The sequence below is a fragment of the Oenanthe melanoleuca genome, chromosome 2 (genome assembly GCF_029582105.1).
Source record: "Oenanthe melanoleuca isolate GR-GAL-2019-014 chromosome 2, OMel1.0, whole genome shotgun sequence".
NCBI lineage: Eukaryota > Metazoa > Chordata > Aves > Passeriformes > Muscicapidae > Oenanthe > Oenanthe melanoleuca.
This window is the reverse complement of record NC_079335.1, coordinates 83,938,646-83,964,206: the sequence shown is the minus strand read 5'-3', so window position 1 is coordinate 83,964,206 and position 25,561 is coordinate 83,938,646. Positions and strand designations below refer to the sequence as shown.

At 42.6% G+C, this 25,561-nt stretch overlaps 1 protein-coding gene across 3 annotated transcripts in view; it reads right to left on the bottom strand.

The window, feature by feature from the left end:
* Positions 1–24,851, bottom strand: part of DSP (desmoplakin) — a 38,730-nt gene extending 13,879 nt beyond the window's left edge. For all 3 annotated transcript variants that reach the window (XM_056484729.1, XM_056484730.1, XM_056484731.1), the window contains exons 1-17: positions 24,382–24,851; positions 15,467–15,569; positions 13,697–13,845; positions 13,173–13,347; positions 10,505–10,633; positions 9,305–9,355; positions 8,182–8,343; positions 7,175–7,279; positions 5,931–6,026; positions 5,603–5,728; positions 4,703–4,855; positions 3,500–3,654; positions 2,980–3,106; positions 2,237–2,441; positions 1,541–1,758; positions 644–810; positions 188–326 (exon numbers count right to left, since the gene is read on the bottom strand). In XM_056484729.1, the coding sequence (XP_056340704.1) occupies positions 188–326; positions 644–810; positions 1,541–1,758; positions 2,237–2,441; positions 2,980–3,106; positions 3,500–3,654; positions 4,703–4,855; positions 5,603–5,728; positions 5,931–6,026; positions 7,175–7,279; positions 8,182–8,343; positions 9,305–9,355; positions 10,505–10,633; positions 13,173–13,347; positions 13,697–13,845; positions 15,467–15,569; positions 24,382–24,581 (2,460 nt within the window). In that variant the 5' untranslated portion in view covers positions 24,582–24,851. The remainder of the gene's footprint in view (positions 1–187; positions 327–643; positions 811–1,540; positions 1,759–2,236; positions 2,442–2,979; positions 3,107–3,499; positions 3,655–4,702; positions 4,856–5,602; positions 5,729–5,930; positions 6,027–7,174; positions 7,280–8,181; positions 8,344–9,304; positions 9,356–10,504; positions 10,634–13,172; positions 13,348–13,696; positions 13,846–15,466; positions 15,570–24,381) is intronic.
* Between the last annotated feature and the right edge of the window lie 710 nt (positions 24,852–25,561).

Sequence of the window (25,561 nt, the reverse complement as noted above, 5' to 3'; positions counted from 1 at the left end):
CAATCCCCTCCCTTAACTAGCCAGCAATACTCCCTCATTTGCAAAACATTGTATGTCTATACACAAAATACAAGAGGATCAGTATGTGTGTCTCCTGTGGTTTTGGAAGGGTTTCCCCCAGCTCAATAAATCAGTGCTGGCAGCTATGAATTTTGTTTTGCTGTGTCTTTGGGTTTTGGCCCCTCACCTTCAGACAAGCCCGATAAGCCTCCACTTTATCAAGATCCAAAGGAACAGTCTCCTCTTCAGAGAGTCTGACTTCAAAAACTCTGATCACATCTTCTGTTTGCAGAATAACCTGGAGCAGACACCTCAGTGCATTCAAGCTAAAATAAATGATACAAGGCAAATCCATTATGGACAAGGAAGAAACAGTGTTGTTTTTAATTAGTAGGAGATGATTGGCTGAAGAGAACACATAACACAAGAAATTTCTGTGATACCCATGCTTCTCACTTTCTTTTTTTAAAGTGTTCCAGAAAAGAGAAGAAATTCACGTAAATTACATAAATTGTTTCTACCAACATGTACACAATTTGCAGAGAATGTGTTATTTTACACTACTGGTAACAAAAGGCAGGTTTCTGGACTAACAATAATGGGAGAAAGTGAATATTTATTGCTATAGCCTCAATTTACTTACCTGTCTAAGTAGCCAGCAGAAACACCATTAATATTTTCCAGTTTTTGAAAAAGGGCATTTATCTCTGATTGCAAGTACACATACTTCTCACAGCCTCTGAAGTTAGGCAGCAAGTCCTTATGCTTATTGAGGGTTTCAGCCATTATTTGAGAGTCATTCTGCACACCCTAAGGAAAAGGAGAATGCCTGGTTTACACATTTTTGGTTGGCTGAATGATCATTCTATTCCATATTCATATGGAATTCGTCTCCTTATCCAAGCAGTCTGCTCTTACATAACCAGCTTGACTGAGGATTGCAGAAGTGGCTGAGCTTGCTTTCTGCAAGGCAAGCATAATTGAGCAGTTTCTTTTCTGTCCACAATAGGTTATATGTCTTTTTGAGCATCTCCACTCCAAAACTCAGCTCTGACATGCCAAGGTCCTTCTGTTATTGAGATCTTTGCAACCTCATTGCCTCACAGGAATTTCTCATATGCTGAACCTGTTACCTTTTTGTACCCACCTTCTCTCCATGGTCTCCTACAAGTCTAAAGAGCTAGGAGAGGGATAGGAAGTCTGGTGTATCCAGTCTGTATCTCACAGACAGCACTTTACAGGTAGGTGGTTAAGTGAAATCCTTGAAAATGGACTTTACTCTGGATGAGGCTTAGCATGCATTCACAGGCACCTGACATCAGTCTTTCTGTATTCCTTGCCTGGCAGAATTTGATTTCTAAAATTCAAGAGTCAACTTTTTCTACTTGGAAGGTAAATTCTAATCCAAAATCCAAATCATTATGGTTAGCTTCCAACAGAGAATTTTCTGCACAAAGTCTGTGTCTTTCCTAGATGATCATAAACAGAACTGCAGCACAGAGTCACACTGAACTTGAGATGCTCAAACATCCACAGTTACCTCTAAGTCCTTTATTCTGACTGAAAAGTCGTGCATAGCCCCTTGATCCACTCCAAGAGGAGCTCTTTGAACCATCTGAATCTCAGCAGCTTCAATCTGACGCCGAAGTTTCTGAAGCTCCATCAGCAGCCAGGCCTCCTGCTTCTCATGTTCTCTGTTTCTCTCATTAACAATAATGGTGCTTGAGGAACCCACGGGACAGCTCTCAGTTGGGACCACTGTAAAATGAATTGGGTAAGCATCAGCTGCCAGAGAACTAAGCAGGAACATGCAGGAAGACAAGGCAGTGCCCAAGCAATCCAAGCACTGAGTTATCTGTAGGACTGAGAACAGGTGGAAGATCTGGGCCCATAGGCAGCTGTTTCAGGAAATAAAATCCCAACTTCACAGAAATTTAAACTTGCTTCCTTATTACAGAAACATATCAGATGGACTAAATTCTTCTCATGCTCTCAGCAAATTCCATGAATTTTGGAGCACTATTCCCAGATTCCCACCAAAGGAAGGAAGAACAAAATCCTCCCCTGTGCACAGCCAGTTTTGTTATGTTGGGAGACAGCAGGATAGTTCTTGAACATATTCCCATTCATATGTTGAAGAGAACATTTTCACATATAAAAAATGCACCACCTGCCACCTCTGGAACAAAGAAACCCCAGCACTGCAAACTCTACAAAAGCCAGGACGACAACAAACCTGTTTGTGGCTGTCGTGGTTGATTAGGCAGTTGTATGATCAAGGTCTGGTAGTGCTTCTGAGCATCAGTGAACTGGGTCTGCATCTTTCTCTTGTCTTCATCACCAAACATCTCTGAGCCTTGGCTGTTCCTGAGGAATTCTTGATAATGGATCTCCAGGTCAGTTATTATTTTTTGGTAATCTTCCTTACGCATTGTTTTCAGCTGAAATAAGGAAGAAGGGAATTTTGAAATAAAAGAGAAAAAAAAAAGCAGTTGAGGAAGTTTTATGACTAGCTAATCATTAAGGAAAAAACTAATAAACCTATAAAAAACCCAAAGTAATCACACTTTAGAATAAATCCTAACTAGGCTGCCTCTAGAAGTATGGTGCTAAGAGTCCCATCTGAGTTCATCTATCCTTGTTACCATCATTTCACACCTTAAAAGCAGTTTAAAATTCCACCTCTTACTGTTTATCCATGCCCTTGTACAGTGGGAACAAGTACAGCAAGCATGCAATAAATTCCCTTAGCTAATCTTCCTGCTTATCTGTATTGTGTTTAAGTAGGAAAGCATTTTGTTTCTCCTTTAATAAAATTACAGCTTCCATATGTGTGAGTGTTTGTGCAATCTAGCAAAAGGAAGGCCCATGGTTTTGTAGAACATACATCTGCACAGGATACTGCAGGGTCTGCTGGGGACAGCAGACATCAGGTCATGGATGTCTCTGGTCTGCAGGCAAGGCCAGCTGGCATCTTACCTTGGCAATAGTCATAGCTCTGATTTTCTCAATGTCAATCATGCAGTAATGCCAGGACACCAGGCTCTTCATGTTGATATACAGCTGGTTCCACAAAGCTAAAATAGCTTCATAGTATTGCTCAATTCTAGCATGAGAGGGGAAAAAAAAAAAAACAAAACCATGATCAGAATGCATCTGTCCTTGTAGCAAAGCTACAAAACATCACAAGAAACATCCACCAGATGTGGAGTGTTAAGGCCAGTTCTCTAGTTGAAAAAATCTTGGAAATTAATTTATACATGACTTTCATTAGCAGAGATGAGAAAAACCTCATAGCCATTAACATTTCAACATTTCTAGGCCCCAGCCTAGATTCCAATTTCACTGAAGTGAGTTTCCTCAAGCCAAGGGTCTAGTCCTTAATCCCCCACCTTTAGGAGCAGGGGTGAGTGCACTCTGATCAAGGCACAGAACGCATTTTGTGACTGGTTGCTATTTTGAGTGAACTCTAATCCCAGAGGCAAGTGTCCAAACTCACTTGGTAGCAAGATCCACTGCCAGTGGATTGGGGGGTGGGATGATAAGGCTGACAGATGGCACCAGCATGTCCACTCCCCCGGGGCCGGTGACCAGCCACTTGCTGCGCTCGTTGTTGTCCTTCAGGATGCACTCATCGCCCTTCCGCACCGTTTTCTGAAAGGGATGCAGAACAATGCTTGTCCTCAGTCAAGTAAGGTGGGGCTCCCAGGACAGACAGACAAGGAAAATGCACCTAGATCATAGAAGCAGGAGTGCTTCCCAGCTGCCAGGTCTGGGTATGCATCTCAGCTTCATATTGGGAAAATAGATTAGTAAAGACCAACCCCTTCTCCCTCAATCTGGTTTCCACGTGAAGAAAACCCAAAAAAGCCCAAGAATGAGCCAGGGAACACTCTGAGCAGTTGCCAGTCTAGTAGATCATCAGACCTGGGGACTGCCCTGACAAAGACCAAATGTGGACACATGGCCTGGTAAGCTATGCAACCATACATGGCTTTAAGCCAGTGAGCTGAAGGCATGAGGATATTTAGTGCTGCATCCATATTTGCAAAGGTACTGGGAGTGAGTGTGGCAGAGCCAGATTCACCAGCTCCAACTGCCAGAAATCCTGACACCAGGCAGCCATGGGTGTGGCCACAGTGCAGGAAAAAGCACATAAGCAGAAAGCATATCTAAGTTTACTGTTAGGGAAAAAATACACAAATAAATCCAAGCAGCCTCAGTACTGAGGAGGAAGAACAAACATCACCATTCATTTCATAGCCCATCCAGAAAAGGAGTGGGAATATCAATGAATAACTGTATATTCCTCACTTTTGTTAAATGAATTGTTCACCTAAAAGGCTCCAGAGAGGCACTGGAAAGGTGAACGACCACCGAAAAAAAAAAAAACGGTGTGGATGCTGAGAGGCATCTGTACAACAATTTTAATCCTATTATCAACAAGACTTTTATGTTCTAATTTGAAACATGAGTATTGAGGTTATTTAATAGATTAATAATAGTAATTTTGACTAGATTTATTAACCAGTAAGAACCTACTTGTTTATTCATAATGGCAAGAAAGGCAGAGCCTCTTCTGTCAAAAAAATTCAAGCAGATAAAGGGGTTACACCTATCAGCTCAATGGTTTGCTTGCTAAGTAATTTACAATGTTCTAGTTTACATGATGTTCTTTCTCAGCCAAAAAGGAATACAATACCAGATCCTGTTTGTAGTCACACAGAGCCTTGAGGATAATGGGCTTGTTACTTCGATAGTCTGGGTTACGTGGCTTCAGCTGCACAATCTTCCTGGATTTATTCACCAAACTCTGCACTTGCCTCTTGTATTCAAGAATTCTCTCTCGTTCATTCTGCAAAGATTAATTATATGTTACAATTTTATTCTAAAAAGAAAAGGCATCTAGTTCCTGATGTTTTATTAAGAGAGGGATACAGCTGGAGCTTATAGTAAGCAAAACTTATTTTATGAGTCTTTGGCCTACAATGTAAAACTGCATTTTTAAAAAGAGCAGAGAAACATCTAATGAAGTATCTTTGCAGCTCTGGCAAGAAGCAAAGTTTGCAAAATTTGCATAGCAGGTTTTTCATACAGATCTTCAATGTGGTTTAAGTGGTGTTTAAGAAATACAGGCATAAATTGAAAGAATCTAACAAAATGAATGCTAACAAAAAAAGGGAACAATCACACTTTCCAATTGACTTCATCAATTGGCCTTTTACACCATAACCATTTTTTCTCCAATTTCAGACTGTAGTGCTTAATTCATTAAAAGAAAACAGCTAAAAAAGCTGACATCTATCCTTTCAAAGAGACTACAGTGTAGGTTGACATAATTTATCAAATGCATTTATCCTTTGAGGCAAAATCTATTCTTCCACCTAAGAACAAAAGTATTCCTTTGCTTTTCATTTGTTAGCATGTCAGAAACTTGGGAATTTGCTGGACTTTTTCCAGACTTAAAAATATAATGGTCTCAAGTTCATACAGTGCTGTATTTCAACATTGCAGAGCACTTGGGTTTACATTTGGTATCCAAAGAGGACAGCTGATTTCCCAGAAAAGCAGAACATAACCTGCCAGGCAAGTGTGACAGTACCTCCAGCTCTTTGATCTGCTCCAGCAAAGTCTGCAGTGACATGCTCTTATCACAGATGAACTTCTTTCTGATAGAGTCTTGTAAGTTTTTCAGGTAGCACTCTGTGGCTTGGGCCTCTTCAAAGAACTACGGGAGAAAAATTGTGAATTTAGCTGTGTGTAGCTCTTAAAAATGTCTGCTAAAATTGATGGGCTCCTTTAACGAGAAATCCCAGTTCACCTTGGGCACATTTATAACATGGTAACAGTGTGCTATGCACAATAAATGCATCTTTGATGGGAGTCACATTTTTTTAAAAGTTGTGTGAGCTCCCCACATCACTACTCACTTGGAAGTAAGCTGCATTCTCCTTCAGATGAACATCAATACATTTGGTGATCTGAAGAATCCAGCTCCACTGAGTTTGCAAGGTATCCATGTAAGCCTAAGAAAAACAGTAATATACACACTTCAGGCCACCACACTGATCTCTCTCCCACACCTAGACTCAAGCAAAATTATCTACACTCCACACAAATGCAAATGGAAAATCTGCTAAGACAAATTCATGCAAATGATTTTGCAACTTCTAAGCATCCACCTAACTGAAATGAGTTAAATACCTGCTTGTGAGACATAAAAAGAAATCTGTTCATGACCTGAATTTGTTTGATCAACATGAAGCCCCGGGTGAGTTAACAAAAAGGGGTGAAATGCAAACAAATAAAGTGCAAATGAAGTATTACAGCTGCAAATGGCCATGTTCTCCTTCTTTCAAGGAACACCCCCAAACATGATATTTTATGCTAGTTGGTTTTAGATTCAAAATACTCAAGCAGCCATAATGTAAATTATTTAAAAAACTACACACAACTTTTAGTTCACTCTGGAGCTTAAAAGAATCTTTCCTTTAAGAGAGAAATTGACTACAGAAAAAACAGGATTTTAAACAATATAAAAACAGTTAACCAAGTAAACACACAGAAAGGTAGAAAGGACTTTTTTTTCATTTTAGCTTTTTCAGTTGCAGAGTTCTTATGCACTCCTGAAACTGCAACAAATACAGCATTTCTTGATAAAATGAAGTCTTCCAAATTGTTGCAGCCTTTTTAATTAAAGAGCACACCAAGCTGTGAAAGCAAAAGTGTCTTGGCTAAACTGTAGAAAGGCACTATGAATTTCAGCTGCAGAAAGTATTTGCACCTGGATTAAACATAAACCTTCAAAGGGTGTGGCTTTTTTAAAAATATGCCTGCTAAGACAGCAGAATAGCAATGACATGTCTTCCTACCATAAATTCTGCTGCACTGTAGTCAGGTCAAACAAGATACAGTAATTTCAACACACTCAGGTAGCTCCCTAAGCTTAGAATTAACTTTTACTTGCATCTATCACCATGCAGTTGTTAATGGCCAGGTTTGTAGAGGAAGGTATTAACATTTGTTAGAGCAGCTCATACAGCAACATAAAATGGACATGATTTTGGGCAGGCAAACCCTTCTTGAGCCCTAATGCAGCACTTTGTATTTGAACTTTCACTGAGAACTTTTCCCTCGTAGCAACTAAAGGAGCAAGTGAAATCCCACAACTCACCTCGATTTTATCTGAAGCAGGATGCTGATTGAGCACTAGCTGGTCACTTTCTTGCTTCAGCTTGTTGAGTTCTTTTTCTTTAACCTCCAGTTCACTCATACGTTTCTAAATAACCAAAACACAGCATTAAACAAACTCCAAAGGTACACTGCACAGGATGATTTGCTTTCCCAGATAGTTGTGATAATGTAAAATTATCCCCTCAAACACTATAAAGCATTTCCCTTAGGTGTACTGATGTTAATTATGAAGACAGTAGAATCAAAGAAGGTGCAATCATCTCAATTCCAGTCTCTAGGCTTGCTGTTTCAGAGAGCAAAGCAGAGTTCTGCCTTTCTTAAGAATGATGGAAGCAAAAATGACTGCATCTTGCAATACCCAGAACAACTGAATTAAAAAGGCACCTCCATAATAGTGTGAACTTTATATTCCTTTTTCAATTTGGTGATCAGCACCAATACTGGCTAAACAAACACACATGCTCAATTTCCCTACACACCCACAGACGACAAGGAGCAGGGCAAACTACATCTGGCCATGCCCACAATGTGTTGCTGGCAGAACCACCAGAGGAGGAGAGCACAGCTCTACTTCCTGGTGACAGGTAATCAGGGCCAAATACAGAGACCTCTGACCCCTGCATAGTCCCAACAGGGAGAATCTAAACTGCCTGATTCAAGTTCCTTAGTTAGGCATTGCCATCACAATGGCTGTGTGCACAAGCTGGAGGTGATCACTGGTCTGCAGTGGACTAGAAGACCACATTCCAAGGTCAAAATAAACTATGACAACTCATTGAATGGGAGAAAAATCCTCCAAAAAATGTCCTGTCCTGATTCAAAAGGTTATTACATAGTACTTTATTGAAAACTGTTGATAAAAAACCCCATGAACTTAAAAGCAGTGAAAAAACACCCTTTGATGAGTCTCTCCTGAGAGAGGCTGCTCCTCCCTGACTATTCCAAGAGAGGGCTGATGGGAAGCACAGGGAGGTTGAGCTATCTTACAGAGAAGGACTCCTGCTTCCTGGCAATATCAGTGTTCCTGTCACTCCAGTCATAGAGAAGCTCCTCTTCCTCACAGTCATTGATCCACATGATCTCTCTGCTGGTGGCCTGGATGAGGTTCTGGAACTGGCGAAGCTGATCCATTCTCTCAAAGGAATATTTCTGCAAGGAAGTAAAGAAACGAGAAGCCATAAAGACATAAATGCCTGAGCTGGGTGGAGAAAGGGAAGCCAAGAGCACAGCATGGCTTCTTTGCTATGTTTTTGTTTTGTTTTGTTTTAATAAACTAACAGTAAAACCCACACGTCTGTAAAACCTGTTGGCAATGGACGGCAGATGTGTCTGGGTTTATTGAAACACGAAACCTGTTGGCAATGGACAGTGGACAACATGTCAGGATTTAGAGAACAATGGGATCCTGATGTCAGCAGCTTCTCAAAGTTATTTCAAACACACGTGTAGCAGACATGTAGGCAGGCAAGCAAAAAGGCAGCGAGGGAAGTACAAGAAATGTCTGAACATTTAACATGCTCTAACTTGCATTTGCAGCTCACAGCACATCCTCAATGTCATAGCAGCATCTTTTGCACAGGTGACACCTCAAGAAAAAATTCTTTGTCTTCACATCATAATACACATCCTGTTACTTGAAATCAGGTTGCCAGGAATCAGATTCTGACCCCAAGTGTTAAATAAACCATTTGCACAAGATTCTTGCTGTGTTTTACATGAAGATCCACAGCAGGGAGGATGCACAGAATTTGATTCTAGTCCAACCTTTGAGTAACTTTTTAAGCTTCATATACAGCCTAATTTCATCATTACTCTTATTAAGGAGGTAGAGTTCTAGTCTTCACTTGCTTAGTGACCAACTCCCTTCACCAGGTGCAAATCAGAAACTTCCTTGTGAGAGTAAATCAATTATACAGCAGGCAATGCATTAATCTCAAGTCCATGACTCAAAACGAATCTTTCAGAAACTACAAAGCACTTTCAGTTTACTGCTGAATAGCATTATTTAAATGAGCATCTGTCACTATCAAAACCTGAAGTGTCACTTGACAATCATACAGGTGTTCATAAAGCAAACAGGGTCTCACAAATGAGAACATCCCATGCTTACCAGCAGGCCTTCATACTCTTCCTCCAGCTGATGAACTGCAGCCTTCTCCCGCTGGAACAGAGACAGCAAATACTTAGTGAGCTTTTTACAAGTTGCCTATTTCCTTTACAGTGTCAATATCATAATAATTGCAGGTGGTAACCTACAAATGCCTGCAAGAGACATCTGTCAATAGCAGATTTGCTCCACTGGATGACTCAGAAGTACAAAACCAAGGCTTGGACAAACTTACTATGTTCAAGGATGCTTGGTATTTAACCAAGTCTGCACATAATCTGTAGTACCAAAACAATACTCAAAACTGGATTTCTTTCTGCACCAAACTCCTGCACCAGCTAGTCCTAGAGCAAGCTTTGGAGATTGTGAACTAGTATAAATTACAATGTGAGTAGACAGCTTCAGTCTTTATCCCCATTTCGACAGCTGGGAACCTGCCCAGCCTTGGAACTGGTATTCCACAGGGCAGACTATCACCTTTCCTATTTGAAGCAGAAGGGAAAAGGGAAAAAAATCCTTTTCACTCAACAGCTTTGTTGAGAGATCAGGGCTCCAGAACAGAACACCTTTTCTTTAGATTGAACTCTCTTCTGCCAAATAAGAAAAAAGATGAATGGAAATTAAATAAGCCTCCTCTCTCCTATACCTAAGTGCTGGGATGATAGGAAAGGAAGTTAAAACTGCATTTTCAGTCACTTCTTTATTCCAATAACAAAATTCAGAGGGCAACAGAAGTCTCAGATGAAAAAAAGAAAAAAAAAGAAAAAAAAATAATAACACTTAAAAAAAGCTTTAATCTTAGCCCAGAATTTAGGCATTTTTCACAGGAAAAACCTGATGACTCACGGCTGCATCTGAGCATCCACCTTATTCTTTCACTTTCTTCTTTAATATACTAAGACAGCAAGTGAGAATAATCATTCTTAGTCATTTGTCTCACAAATAATATAGCAATATTTATTTGCCAGCCTTGGTACACAACAACAAAAAGCTGAATAGCTACTAAATTTTTATTTCAAAGTTCCGAGGAAAGAAGTGAAACACAAAATTATCGAGGAATTAAAGTTGGAAGTGGTTGCTGTCATGACACCAGTGCTTTCTGAAGAGGAGGAACTTTTCAACTTTCTTTTTTTGTAGTGGAACACCAGTAAGCCAATGCTATATACCTAGAACAAGCAATGTGTGAGTGAGGACAGTAATTACCAGATCTGTTTTGACTTTGTCCAGGTGCCAACGATAGTCTCCAATGGCATTGTGAGTTCTCCTGTGCTCACCAATCTGTTGCTCAATGGATGCTGCATCAAAGCCCCACTTCACTTGCTCCATTTCAACCTAGAAACAAGAAACAGGATTGGTACTTTCATTTCCAACATTACTGCCTAAATTGGAGCATAAAGGAATTGAACTGAACAAACAGACTATGCAATAGAGAGTAAAACTGAAATAAACAGAAGTTCAGGAGAGGGTCTTACAGTTTCTTTAAACTGCCATCAATTGAACTGTGTGACAGCAGAAGAAACAAAACAGGAAAAATATTTCAGTTGTTTATAGTTATACTAGATGAAGCACACTCAGTAGTGTATTTTCATCTGGTTTTCTTTGGACCAAACTGCTGGTTTATGTTCTACAGTAAAATTACTTTCTTATCACTCTGAAAACAAACCATGACTTTATCAAACAATGCTATTCATGCAATTCATGTGAAAATGCCCAGTCCATTTAAATTTTGCTCCTGTAAACTTCGACAACCTCAGTTAAATGCAGTCACACTAAAAAACTCCACAGAAGATAAACGTAAATTATCAGAAAATGTGTTGCATTTTGGCAACATTTATTGTAGGATGCCAAGTGAAAATGTCTAGAAACAGCCTTAAAAAACAGTACTACACCTGCTAATTACTAACCTGAAAACTGACTGCAGTTTCTTGTTTCATTTTTCTTCAAATATTAAAAGCTACCTAACTTTAAATTCAACTCCTCAAACTCCAAATCCTCTTTTATGCTACAAAGACACACTATGACTCTGTCTGAATGCCTATCTGTGCACATGCCCAGTAAAGAAAGAGGCATCCTAATCTTGGGTTGGGACTGAATTTGGTAATTACCAGCCGGGAATCAAATCTCTATGAGTCAACAGATGACAATAAAGCCAGAACTCAAGTGTAGGGGTTCAAAGGCAGTGCTGGAAACAATCCAAGAAACAAAACCATATTTCATTCAGCCATTTAAAAGCTAGAGGACTTTGACCCTTCTCGTTATATTTAAACAGTCTAAAGAGACTGTAGCAGCAGTGGCAGTCGTGGCTGGCTGCCATATGTGAACAAAGGCTGTCTGGATCTCACTGCACTTTCCCCAGTTCTGCACTGGAAATTTGACCAACCCTCCCTACACCTGATTCTCCTACCAGCAAAGCATCCCGAAAAAAAACAGGAAAACAGCAAAAAACTGCAGCTGCTCAGAACTTTTTCCCACATCTTACCACACTATGAGGGGAAACATTATCCTAGTCTCAGTGTGAGCAAGTAAAGGGACACAGCGAGGCATGACAGAAAGAAGCAGCATCCTGGCAAGCTCAGAATTAATTTTCCCAGTAAGGCAAGTGTTTACTGGCCCCACCTCAGCTTTGCTGTAGGCATGAAGGGGAAGAGAGGCAGAGAGCCTTTTACTTTCACAGAAGGTTCAGTGTGGGAACACAGCTATAAAGCACATGCTTATGCTCCCTGTGTTTATTGAGGGGTGTCTGAGCAGGGTGCCATGTGGTGTATTTGGGAGGTGCAGCCTGTTCACCATCCTTCATCGCTGGAAGCGTGCCCAGAGTCTGTCCAACATCACCCCTCAAGTCATGGCAGCTCTGACAATCAGCCTCCTCTCCCACGGTGTGTGCAGAGCAGTCATGTCAGCTCTTGCTGTCCAGGCACAATGCTTACACACATTGCCACTCAAGGAGTGCATCTCCCTTCCTCCCTTAAAACACACCACACTGAAAGACTAGACTACAACCAGCACTCACTTAAAAATGCTGCAGCTCTACAGAGCTCTACCCTCCTCATCTGGTTTGCATAAAAGCCACCTGGCAAACGCCGTACACAGATAATAATGACAGAATCGCAAAGCAACAACCTAATAAAGAGAGATAAAAATAATGCAATTTCAATTTGCAAAGAGTCTGCAAAGGGTGACTTCAGCCACCTTGTTCTATCCTCCCTGTCTCTCAGAAAGGGCTGTCCAATCACAAACTCACAATTTTCACCCCAGCAGTACAAAACCAGGGCGTGTTTTCCACTCCAGGTTACATCAGCAACAGCTGTGAATTGGCAAATTTGTTCTCAGAATGCAGCAAACAGTAGCTTCAGCACTTCTATGTGCATTTCAGCACTGACTTCTGAAAGCCTAGTCCTGTGGCAACCAGCTCTACCTCTCTGTGACAAAGACAGACTAGAGGGGGAGAACAACTGTAGAACACAACAATGATTAAATCTGTGAAGATAGTCCTGACTGTGCAAAGGGTTAAAATAAATACGAATCAAAGGAAAACTGTGCAAGGAAGGAAGGAGGGAAATACTGAACACAATCTCTAACACAAACACACCAATGCCTTTTGTTCTAGTAACACCTGTGCTTCACTTAGCTTTCAAAACTAACTTCCACACCTTTTCCTCTGCAAAAGAAGACCCCAATCCACGTTTGGATTTCAGTGAGAATTCACTGTATGTACAATACTGGGAGGGGGAAAAAAGGAACTTGGAATAACATGTGAGCATTCATGCACACCTTTACTTTCCTACTGACACCCAAAACATTAATACATATGGGTGACATTCATGAACGACACCAAGTTTTAGCATTGTCCCTGGGTTTTGCACACATTTACCTTCTGCTGCCTCATCCAGCTTAAGCATTCACTTGTGACACGTTTGGTGTACTCATCCCAGCCCGAGCCACTCTGAGAGGAGAAGCAGCCACCGCCTTTGGAGCTGGCCCTCCTGGCACGGGGAACACTGATGGCTTTGTACAGGGCACGCATTTGCTCCTGGAGCTGCAGCAGCCTGAAAGGGAAGGAACCACTCAGTGTCTGAGAGCAAAACACCCAGAAAACACACACAGACAATGAAATTTATCTTTCCTACTGGACCACCAGCTGTTCAAGACAAAGTATTGAAAGCAAAGACAGTGGAAATAATATACAGACTATGATTTCATGGAGAAAACAAAGGTGTGAATTTCTATCAGAAATATATTATTGCAAGACCCTTCTCCATATTAGTGTGACCAAACAGATTTAGTTCAACCTCACTGATTTCTATTACATCCTGCAACAGCAGGGAAGGTGAGCACTTGAGGTGTCACAAACTCTTATCAGTCACATTCCCGACCCCAACCCTTCCCTGACAATACCTTTTCTGATACATGTCACAGGGCTGGCCCATCTGCCTCATCTCTCTGATCAGTCCATCCAGCATGTCCATTTGGTCATTTGCCTGTGCAAAACATTCTTCCAGATCCCTGTTTCCTCTAAGTGGGACACCATCCCCATATTTCAATTCCTAATGAAGAAAAAGGATGGGAGATTAAATTAAATATTCATCATCTAAGCTTCCTTTGGTTGGCTTAAAAGAGCTGTTGTGACAACTGGCGTTTTCTTTAGGCAGCATGGTAAGTTTCAACTGTCAGGCCTCTGACTGCCAGTTTTAACTGGTAGAAGGCTAACAAGCAAAGGATCCACAGTCACTGGAAAATGTTTATTAAAATAAAATATGGAATAAAATTATTAAAATGTAATGTCAAACAAAACTTTCCATAAAGAGCAGCACATCTTGATGTTTATTTCAGTGGAGCCAAGGTTTCACACGGTGTGCTAACTTCTTAAGGCATTATGCTTTTGTGTTTAGAAGACGAGAAGGAAACACTATCCTAGGAGATGGTAGATACTGCTCCTGATTTTCCCTGAGGTCCTAAGACTTCCCTCTCCTGTAAAAACATGAGCAACACAGTCTGCCTGGGTCCAGCTCCATGCCCCATCACATCTGCATCCCACCTCATCACCCAAAGTGTAGGCAAATTCTCCATGCCCTCTCTCAGTGCAGTTGGACCAGCATGATCACGGTGTTTCAACCAGGAAGACAGAGCTCTTCGACCTCATGCCACACTGACACAGCCATGCTGAACAAAACATAATGCAGCTGTGACCTGATTTTACAAATAGAATATTATGGACCTCATTGCTCTGTCCCTTAGAAGGCAAAGAAACAAAGCAAGCAATGCATGGTGTGGCACCAAGCTGGAACTAAACATCTCTTTCTTTCAACTTCACTGGAATAATATTAGTCCTGAACAAAAGGCAGTATTTACTCTGGCATTGATTTTTACATAAACATGCTCACACGTCCTGTATCTCTCAAAAGGAAATGAACTCCTAACCACAGAGTTCATTTCTGAAAGAATTTTCTGTCCACAGAGGGGCCAAAAGTGCACATTAAATCACATCTACTGCCAGAACTGGGAAAGTGTTTCACATCTCAGTGGCCTCAACAGCAGGATGCACTCACCACCCTGCACCTCCTCTGACTTCAGCAGGAACAGAGGACACCCCATGTTCACCAGGAGTGAACAGAGCATCAATGAGTAACCCACCCCCAGGCACTCTGGGTTTGTACCAGAGTGGCATACTGCAGAGATTATCTGTATGTATTGCAGCTGAAACAGCCAGAAAGGTTTTAGTTTTATTTACTTCTTTAGGAATCATCTGGAGAAATAAAATAAAGGTTTTTCTTAAGGTGGCTCAGGCCCTGAAAACAATGACAATATCCTACAGAACATACTAAGAGAGTGTAAATAGTCATTTAGAGTCTTAACACTGACAGTGGTCCTGATCTAAAACTGAAAAATAAGATGCAGTAGAATCTGATTAAGGGTGGGTTTGTTGTTTTTTTTCTTAATCAAGAAGACCCCTTTAACCAGATGCATTTCAATCAGTTTTACTGAACAGAGTACAGAGGGAAGAAGGAGACCTAAGAAGGAGCTCTACCATTCCACTCCCAGTGGCCTCACACAAACAGCTGAAAGGGGAGAAAGGAGATGAAGAAGCAGAGCCTGGAGTCCAGATAACACAGAATATGTATGTAATATTCACAATCACTTTAGATAAGAAGAACAAGAAGCACTCACAGGCTGTACTATGAGCTCAGCTCGTGTCAGGCAGTCCGCACAGTTTTGCAAAAGCTCCTGGATGGTGTTCTGGCGTCTGGACATGGTACAGGTCCCATTCTGGCTGTTGTGGGGGAGAAGAAGAAGGTGAAGTAAGCACAAGAAATACAAGAAACACAAATTCAGAACAGTTAAGAGAAGTTACACTAAATAATCCATCTCAAAAAAGCTCACAGAGACACACACACATTAACTGCACTGTGATATTTTAATGACAATTCCACGATGGCAGAACCACTTTATAGTCCTGCAACAGCAGACATGGACTGACTTTACCACAGAATAGAGTAGAACATGGAAACTGGCATGCCATAAAGGAAAAAGTTTTTCTTCCAGCACAGGTATTTTTAGCTTTGATCGACAAAACTTTGGCAGCATTACAGTGAGAGTGAATTATTCACAATCTTTGTTAAAGTCAATACATTAGAGCATAGCCTTTGTGTGATGTAATTGCTCATGTTATCACACCAGCTATCAAATGTCAGGGCACACAAAGAAAGCAGGATTCTCAGCTAGAGCATGCACATCCACATAAGTGTAAGAAGGGCCCTTTTACCAGCAGAAATGCACAAAGTTAGTGCAGGGTCTTAGGAATGAATAGCAAGATACACAAGCTGCTACAAAAATAGATGTAGGGCCTGGAGTCAGAGCACATGCTTTCTCACAACACATAAAGTGTGAGTTTGTAATCTCTAAGTAAAACTCCAGAATGAAAAACACTAGTGAGGGAAAAAAAACAAGGCAGGTAATGGGGTCATTATTGTTGTCTTGCACATAATCTACTGCATCCATACTGCCAGAATGCTGCTTTTCCAGCATTTAGGATTTAGCCATCAAAGTGAGCCAGTGTAGTTGAATGGGGGTGAGGTGCTTCAAGTGAGGAACCATTCCTTGGTGATGGGATCAGACCTCCCAAGCAAGCCCAGGCGGCTCCTAAACCCAAACACTTGCCAGTGAAACTAAATAAACCACCAACAAACAGTAAGAGCTAAGGTGTTTCCAAGCCTTGCCTAGTTTTCTAACTCCTCACAGTAGGTAACCTTTTCCATTACAAATCACTGAAGAGACAAACATTCCTCAGAACAGTGATGCCAACAAGAGTACCAGTGTGAACCTGTCCAACTCAGCACCAGCAAGCAATCGGGATTCAGTGGAAATCTTTCCACTGACTTGAACAGACTCTGACCATCCTTCACAAAAGGAATTGTGACAATGAAAAAGTAGAAGTGTCCTTGGCAAAATCACTGGAGTGGTGAGAAACATTCAATATTTTTAAGAGCTCTTCTGCTCTTAAAAAAAGCTCTGTGCTTTTGATGCATCAGAGCCTGCAGTTCTCCTACCAGCTCATCTGGAACAAACAGAAAAGGTCTGAGCAACTTTCCTGCAGCTTCCCCCACACCAGGGAATAGACCCTCAGAGTTGTAGAGACAGAGCTGCAGAGTCACTGGGTGACATAAAACAGGCTGTACACATGCAGCCCCCAGCTTGTACTGTGACCCTGTGGCTGCACAAACGCTGCGCCCCACTGTGCTATGCACCCCTGTGTATCTTGGAAACTGCTTCAAGAAAACAATTATGAAAAATAACATATGGGTCTGATTTTGTGCCAGGCTTTGTGTCAGCTTCCTTCTCTAAATCATTCCTTCTCCTTAGGCATCACTGCTGTGTTTAGATATAGAAATATCTGACTGCATCTGAAATTTACATTTAATTACAGCCACAATTATCCTCATGAATGAAACATAATAAAGATGGGAGAGGAAGCTTCTAAGCAATTTTCTCTTTTTAGAACACTGGAAGAGTATTTTTTCTTGAATCACTTTTTCCATCATAATCTGGCAGCTACAAATGCTGGATATCCACTAAAGCCAAATGAAGTGTAGATAGACTGACTGGTTACAGTATAAATCTGGTCACTATCTCCACTGGCTTCAGGGTAACTCCACTGAACTCAAAACCATTACTCCACCATGGCAAGAAATCTAAACTATTATAGTTAACATGATAAGAAGTTGTGAAGAAAAGCTATTTTCAAATAAATCAAAATATTAAATTAAAATATAAAGAAGTATAAATACAAGCATTTTGCATTCATTCTAATGATGCTTGAATGCCATATCCACAATTATTGCCCAAATAATTTAAAAAATTGAAAATCTGAAGATGGCTAAATATAGATGCACAAAACTGATTCAAAAGCAAGCGCAGAGGCCTTGAAATGAGAGGCTTAAGTACCCCTATCTAGGTCTCCAAAGAGAGTAACAATCCAGCAGATAAATATACAACCAAAATAATGGCAGAAGCTGGAACTATACACATTGAAAACAGAAAAGAGCACACTATTTTATTAATGTTTTCTTTGTTGTCAAAAATCTAACCAGTTTTGCCAATGAAAATACAGAGATCAATGCTATGATAATGATAAAAAGGTCATGGCCTGTTAGAGGCACTTTCAAATCTGTCAGAAGACCAAACAGAGCGATGTGGGGTTACTAGGACACAATCAGAAACAGCAGATGCCAGCATAGGACCTGATGTTTGATGGCATAGCTCCACCAAGCCAACAGGAATCAAGAACTTCAAATCTGAAGAGGATTTAGCTGTACAAACATTCCCAAGGGCATAAATCAAAACCTGGACTTAAGAAAAATGAAAAATACTTAGTAAGACAATACCTCAACAGACATACTGATTTTGATATATCAGATGGCACTAGCACAATCTCAGAGGGACACATCTTCAGTACTTTTCACCCATGTGACAGGAAGGTACTTCATTAGCAGTTTCAAAGTCCCTCAGTATAATCTACCTCTTAACAAAGCCAACAGGCCTTTAATGGGGATGAGCAGATCAAAGCAGAAACTCCAATTCAGAGTAATAGGACAACCAACCTTGAGGCAGTAGGAAACAGACAGCCAAAGTAAAACCATACCCAACACAGAAAATACTGGGCCAAAGAAACTGAGGCAAACCCTGAACATGCTGGACAGCATCATAGTATGGAGGCAAGAACAAAGCTGGATTTTTAAAGAAAAAAATGTAACCCACATGGTACCTAAAAATATATTTATGTCCCTTAGAAAAATGTAGGATACCAACAATCATCAGAGAACACAGATTAAGTGGGTTACTTTACACAGTACTTTGTCAGTGTCTCTCGTTTAGTCTGATTTTGTTTACATTAAACTGAACGTTTAGTAGTAGAGTAAAAGAGTAATGTTTGGTCATTGTAACACCTACTGCTGCTATGATAATTTGATTTAACTCTGGCAGCATCTATAGCTCTAACCTATGAATAGGATCCGGCTCTATCCAACACTGTAGGCACACCATGCAGTGAAAATATGGGCAGATTTTTCATTTGTTTCACTGCACTCCTACAAATGCAGCATATGTTACCAACCATTCCAGCAGAAATGGAAAGAGTTGGAGGCTGGTCTTTTAGCAGGACTCATAATAAAAGAGTGCAGGGTCTACTACTAATAAATATATACATTTGCAATAACCTGATTATTTGCTGTGCTGCTTTGGTTTTGTAAACCCTGCAGAGCAACGCTGAGAGAAACAGACTGGACTGCTTTTGACCTTAACTATGTATTTGTCCCTATAACCCATTTTAGACCATGGCACTTATTTGGAAGGCAACTCATGAATTTCAAAAAGGTCCTATTAAGCAGAGTTCTTCATTAAAATAATTTTAATAGTCATTAACTATTAAAGGAACAAAGGAAAACAAAAGGGGATAGCGTCTTTGTTTTAAAATTACGAAAACACTTTAAAACACAGATTAATTGCTTTTACTTGGGATGTTGAAATGTAGGTCTGTTGCTCTCCACTGTCAGGAGAGCCCTTGGAAAGGCATAGCATCTCCCTGTCGTCATTCTGTACAGGAGCCTCCCTTCTCAGTGCATGTCAAGGCAGAACACATTGATCCCTTGCTATAATATCCTTCTTCTCTCCCTGAGAAATGAGAGGACAGCCCAACCCCTGCTGCCACTGGGATTTGGACAGGATAGCAGCTCAAGCAACACCTCCCTGCTGGAATATACCCCAGCTGAGCTAAATCCAGTCATTACTTTACTATTGAATCCTCAGTGTCTGAACTAGGATTTATGTTTAACTGATGAGCAGTATCTATGATCTTTACAAGATCCCCAACTCTACTGAAACAAGAAAGAACTATTCCTGCTTTCCTAAAAGGGACTGAGAAAAACGCTCAAGGCCATATAATGACTTGGGAGCATAGAGACAGACATGTCAGCAGTGCCCACATCCCCAGAACACAGCAGGGCTGAGTACTGCTGGCACTGACTTATTCAAGCAGTCAAAAATTATCCCAAGTGATGCATTCTGAATAAACCAAGTACCTTCCCTAAACACTCAGCTTGCACCCCCACAGGCCCACTGTGGGAGCTGATGTCATCACTGCAGAACCCAAGGGGCAAGGAAGCCAGCTCCCTTCTGCTTTCTCATTTGCCTCCTGCTGCTGCAAGACCTGCACACCCCCAGCACAAACACCTGGACCGTGGGAGCTGCTCTGGTGTCTGCCTTTGCTACTGCACATCCAGAGGCTGCTGGGTTATCCAGGGTGTGATCAGTGCCCAGAGAAGCAAGGCAAAGGAGACACAGAAACACATCCAGCAATTCTGAGGAGCCTTCCCATAGCTTCACAGCTCCCTAAAGCTTTGGGAGCATAAAGAGGTTGCTCTTGTCCCGAAGATACTATTTAAAACAAATCAGAATAATCCATGTTAAATTTTCCAAGCCCTCCACAAAACTCCTAGCCTTTTAAAAATTCAAAGCTTTTTAATTTTTTTTATTCATTAAAAAATGGAGGAAGCTTTAAAAAAAAGTCTTTGAGAAGATCCAGAATATTGAATGACTCCCATAACTCAACAAGAGAAAAAAAAAAAAGCGCATCTTTTTCTTCACACTTCCCATCCCCCTCCACACAAACTTGTTTGAACAAGCAAAAGATTCATAAAGGGATTACCTGGTATGCCCAGGGTAGGCAAGTCAGAAGAAAAACCTGACCTGGAATCTGCATTCCCAGCAGAGAGCCTGCACATGCCACCGCCCATCTGCCACCACCTGCCAGCTGGGTGTGTGCATGCTGGAAAACGCAGCGGCATGAAGGTGGTGAATCACGACATCCATAAGGATATAACCAGCAGTTAAAACGCTACAGCCCAGCTTTCCCCCCCGCCTCAAAGGAGGTGAATACAAACTGTCAAATCATCAGGAGTTCTCCCCATGTGTCTCTGCTCTAGCTAGGACCAGTGCTGGCACACCGCAGCCTCACCAAACTAGTCCATCTGCCAAGTATGCACACAGACTAGAGTTTCCATGATGGCTGGAAACCTCAAAAGACCCCTGCATCTGGCACAATCAGGCTCTAAATCCCATGAAAATGGTGCAAAAAAATCTAGTAGTCACTAGTGAAGTATTGAATTGTTAGGACCCCCGGGGCTCAGTGCCTTGGCAGCATGCAGGGCTTCACAAGGGACCGTGCCACTCCTCATGCTTGTTCCCACTGGTATGAATCACAGGAGCGACAGAAGCGCTCCCAAAGGCCGTACCTGCCCGATGCAGCCGGCTGCTCACAGGCTGCCTCTCCCAAGGCAGAGGGAGGTGCCAAACACCGGCTCCAGCCGGGACCATGGGAATGCGCCTCCGCGGGAGCCACCGCTCGGGACGCAGCAAACCCCCTTCTGACAGAGCCTTCCACACCTTCCACACCTGCACGTCCCCACGGAACGGGCACACGGCAAAGCACAGCCCGAGCCTCTGCTCACGGCGGGGCAGCCTCTCCCTTTCTTCCTTTCCCGGCAGCCAGAGCCCGGCGCAGGCTCTGCCGGCAGGGCAGGTATTCCCCGGCAATTCATGCATTCCTCCCTCGCCGTCTGAGCAGCTCAAAGGGCAAGTAACCATGCCAGCTCTTCCACCACTCAGCTTAGCCAGGACTCTGCAGATCTGCAGAGACTGATGGGAAAGGCAAAAGTGTGTCTCTGAGCCGGTTTTCTCCACGTTTACTTTGCTTCTTGGCTCCTCAGAGGACTGTCAGGGCAGGGAAGGTAATTTTCTACCTCCTTTTCTAACTTGAAGCACAGAAGTTACATTAATCCTTAAGTAGAACTTTGTAAATTAATTTATGCTCATGTTCAGTGTCTGCGAATCCTAGGCTATTTTTCCCCCTAATCTCAGCAATGACAAATAAAACTGCACAACTTCGCATTTTTTTTTCTTTTCTCTCACGGTTTATCAGATTTTCTATCTCCATAGCAAAGGCATTGATAAATATTTGACTGATGAATTGGCAGTTTAGCAGAGTGTGAGTCACTGTCAAGCTAAGTATCTGTACTCCGGGCCAAGCTCATCCTGAGTTCCCAAGCCAGAAGAAACCGGGAATGTTGTAAAAGCACCTTGCTGAGCCCTAAGGGTAGGGAGCGTCTCATATTGCTCTGTGAGTAATGTAACACTCAGCACAGACTTGTTTGGCAGAATACGCCCCAAAACTTACAAGACTAGACCCTAACTTGAATCCTACTGCATTTAAAAATTAGGGTAGAGTGATCTTCCCCATGGAAAAAAGAAGCCTCCGTTTTCTGAGTTCAGTAGATGCCACTAAACTTTGGCACCAAATATGTCAGGCTAAATGCAATTAAAAAAAACAGTTCCATAGATGATGGCCTGATCCCAATCAGGGATCAACAACATGCAGAGCATTTAATGGATTTTCTGCACGCAAACATACGTGCAAAATCAGGCAAAACTGATAATAAACCCCTTGTTTTGAGACACACTTTAACTCCTATCAGTACTGCTTACAAATAAACTTATGTAACTCAGTAAAGTGGCAGACACACATACTATGTTGCAAAAAAATATTTAAAGTATTTGGTACGGTCAGATTTTTTCAAATGAAACAATATGTAAGTTTTATATACTTTATATACTATAGCCTATATACTTTTTTATTATTTTTTTAATCTCAATAATAATTGTCTTTAGTTCCACTCAGAAGTTTCACAATAAAGTGAACAAGAACTTTCATTGCAACCTTCTTGCCAGACATACCTTCATAAAGAAAGCATATATGAATATTATGTTATAAAAAGAAAATGAAAGAATGTTGATATAAGGTTGTTAACCTCTTGATCTGTCTTTTCCATTCTTGCTACATCACCATTGAAAGAAGATCCTAACAAAGTACAGACTGGCTTAAAATATGTAAATATGGCCAAAGTATGCTGAATTAAAGGAAAGCATGTGTCCTCTAGTGAAAGTTGGGAGTGATACAGAAATCACCATACTGAACCCAAATAGAGTTGCACCAGTGTAAAAAGAGTGAAAAGAGAACAGCCAGGAAGTAACACACGCTGCCATTCATTTTTCATGGCTGTCTGCTGTAAACACTAAAGGTATTTGCAATGAAGCACCCCTAGCAAAACAAATCCTCACACAGGCAGTGCAGCAATTTGGAGTCCTAGTGTGTGCACTCCACAGTGCTCCAGTACTGAATTGTTCGTATTATATAGCAATAAATAGATATTCTCATACTACTGTAGAGATAACTGGATGTGTTCTGGCTACAATTTGTTGTAACTAACTCACCTATGCACACAACAAACCGAGAGTCAAACAAAGAACTAAAACTATGGGCAAAGTAATAAACAAAAAATCCATAGAATGCAAGTTTTGTCATTCATTCAATGGTTCTCCAGCAACAGGTCTGACACACCTAAACAGAGCACACTGTGCATCTAGAATAACCCTAATTCTCTATGGCCACTTAGAGATCTGTCTGATATAAAAAAGCCTGCCTTTTCTCATCTGCTGTTTATTTAGTATGTATGTTTAATTTTCACCCTTTTGCAACCTAATCATGTACTATCCATAAAATTAGGGCTTAAATTCTAATACAAAATACATGACAGGGCTTCTGCATCAATTCCTGAGTCAGTGGCATCCATAATTAGACCAATAGACTTAATACAGCCATTCCACACACACAAGCCAGCCATCACCAGCTGTGCTTTGTGATGGTGCTGTACCATACAGCAGCACTGCTTCCTTCAGTGACTCTAACTGCTGCCTGCTTTTCAGTCCTGCGAACTCCCAGAGAAGTAGATAAATGGAGAAGTCTTCATGATTACTGCACTCTGCAGAAAGTCCTTGTCAGACTTGATGTGCACAGACAGCTGCATCCATGAGAACAAGGCATTCCCCAAGCCAGGATCCACATCTGGCACCCTGACTACAAGATCTTGACTGTGCCCACAGCACCAGGGCAAGCAGAAAGTTAAAAGGTAAGAGGAGAGTAGAGCAGATCGATATTGAGTCATGTATCTCTGTCCCCTGTCACCAAATGTCAGGGATCGCTCTATAAAACATCATGACTTAAACTCCCAGGCCTCACACAAGCTAGAAATGAACTCAAAAACTAACAAGAGAACATTTCCCACTAGTTAAAACTGTTTTATAGCCCTAGTTATGCAACTAGCCGGGGAAGGCAGAGCCTGGGTGTATGGGGTATAAAGCAATTCACTTCGGTTCAGCTTGTTTTGCGTCACTGAGCAAAGTGGGGGTTTATCAGCACAGAGCTGTTGGGTCAATACAGCCAACGCAGACCCATTTACAGCCCTCAGTATAAACGGGACACACTGCTTTTAGTCCTGCTACTCTCTTCAAGGAGAGTCACCACCAAAAGCGGATTTTTAAAAAAATAAGTTCTTCGCTCGCATTTAAAAGCCTTTTAGAAGTTTAAGACGCCTCAGGGAGGAACGGAAAGAAGAAACTTGGAAGCTCGCGGACCTAGGGAGCCGCACCGCGAGCGGGCTCACGGCGGCTGTCCCAAGGGCTGGGCCCGCACCTACCCGTATCCGTCCGAGGCGTAATCTCCCCCGTATGTCTTCTGGTAGTAGTAGGTCTTGTGGGTGTGGGTGGTGCCGCCGCCGCCGCCGCCGCCGCCCACGACGTGGGAGCTCATCTCGTAGCGCAGGTCGGTGCCCGACTCTGCCCGCGCCATGCGGCCCAGCGTGTTGATGCGCGGGTGCGACCCGCCGTTGATGCTCATGGCAGCGGGCGGGGGGCGAAGCGACCGGGACACGGGGCCGGAGCCGACGGCACGAAAGGCATTCACGGCCGGCAGCGCCCGCCGCCGTGCCGCCGCTCCCTCGCGGTGCGCCGAGGGCCGGGAGGAAAGAGCCGGGAAGAGCCGGGGCGGCCCGCAGGTGAGGGCACGGCAGGAGCGCGGTGCGGAGCCGGGCGGGCGGTGAGAGCTGCTGGCGGCGGCGGCAAGAGCGGAGACCCTGTCCTGTCCTGTCCCCTCCCCGCCGGCGGAGGAAAGGCGAGGCCACACCTTTCCGCGGAGGTTTTAAGCGGCGCTCCTGGGCGGGGAGCTCCGCGCCTCCTCGGCGGCCGCCCCGCTCCCTGCGCTCCCCGCCCCGCCGTGCCGCTCCCCGGACACCGCGCGGGCTCTGTCACCGCCGCACCGGTGTTTCCACCACCTGTCCCGGTGCTTGTGCTGCCCAGCGGAGGTTGGAGTCCGCTGGGAACTTCCTCCCGTCCTGTCCCGTGTTTGCGGGCTGGCGCTTGCCCTGGAGCTGCGGCTCGGAGCGCTGCGGGGAGGATGGAGCGGGGCCAGGGTGCCCTCGACGCCAAACACTTTCATGCCTGTCAGGAAAGAGCCCGGCACCAGAACAAGATACCATTCCATCGAGGACGGGTCTGGACCGCTGGCAGCCGCCCTCTGCCCTGCGCATCTCAGGGAAAACGACTTGCGTGCTTCATCAATTCCAAAATACACAGGGTCTCACATGCAGGAGCGCTTTGGGCACTCCAAGCCCAGTGAGTTTCTGAAACAGGGCTGAAACTTGTGTCCCAGTGCATGAAATGTTGGATTAGTGCCATGCACTGACTGCGTTTGTGCCTGAGAAAGAAGACATTCAGAAACGCACATTTAAACTTGTCTTTTCTCCTCAGATTTTCTTGATTCCCACCTTCTGGTGCTCTGAAAGTTGTGATTAGCTTTCAAATAGGCCATATCTTAGGAGA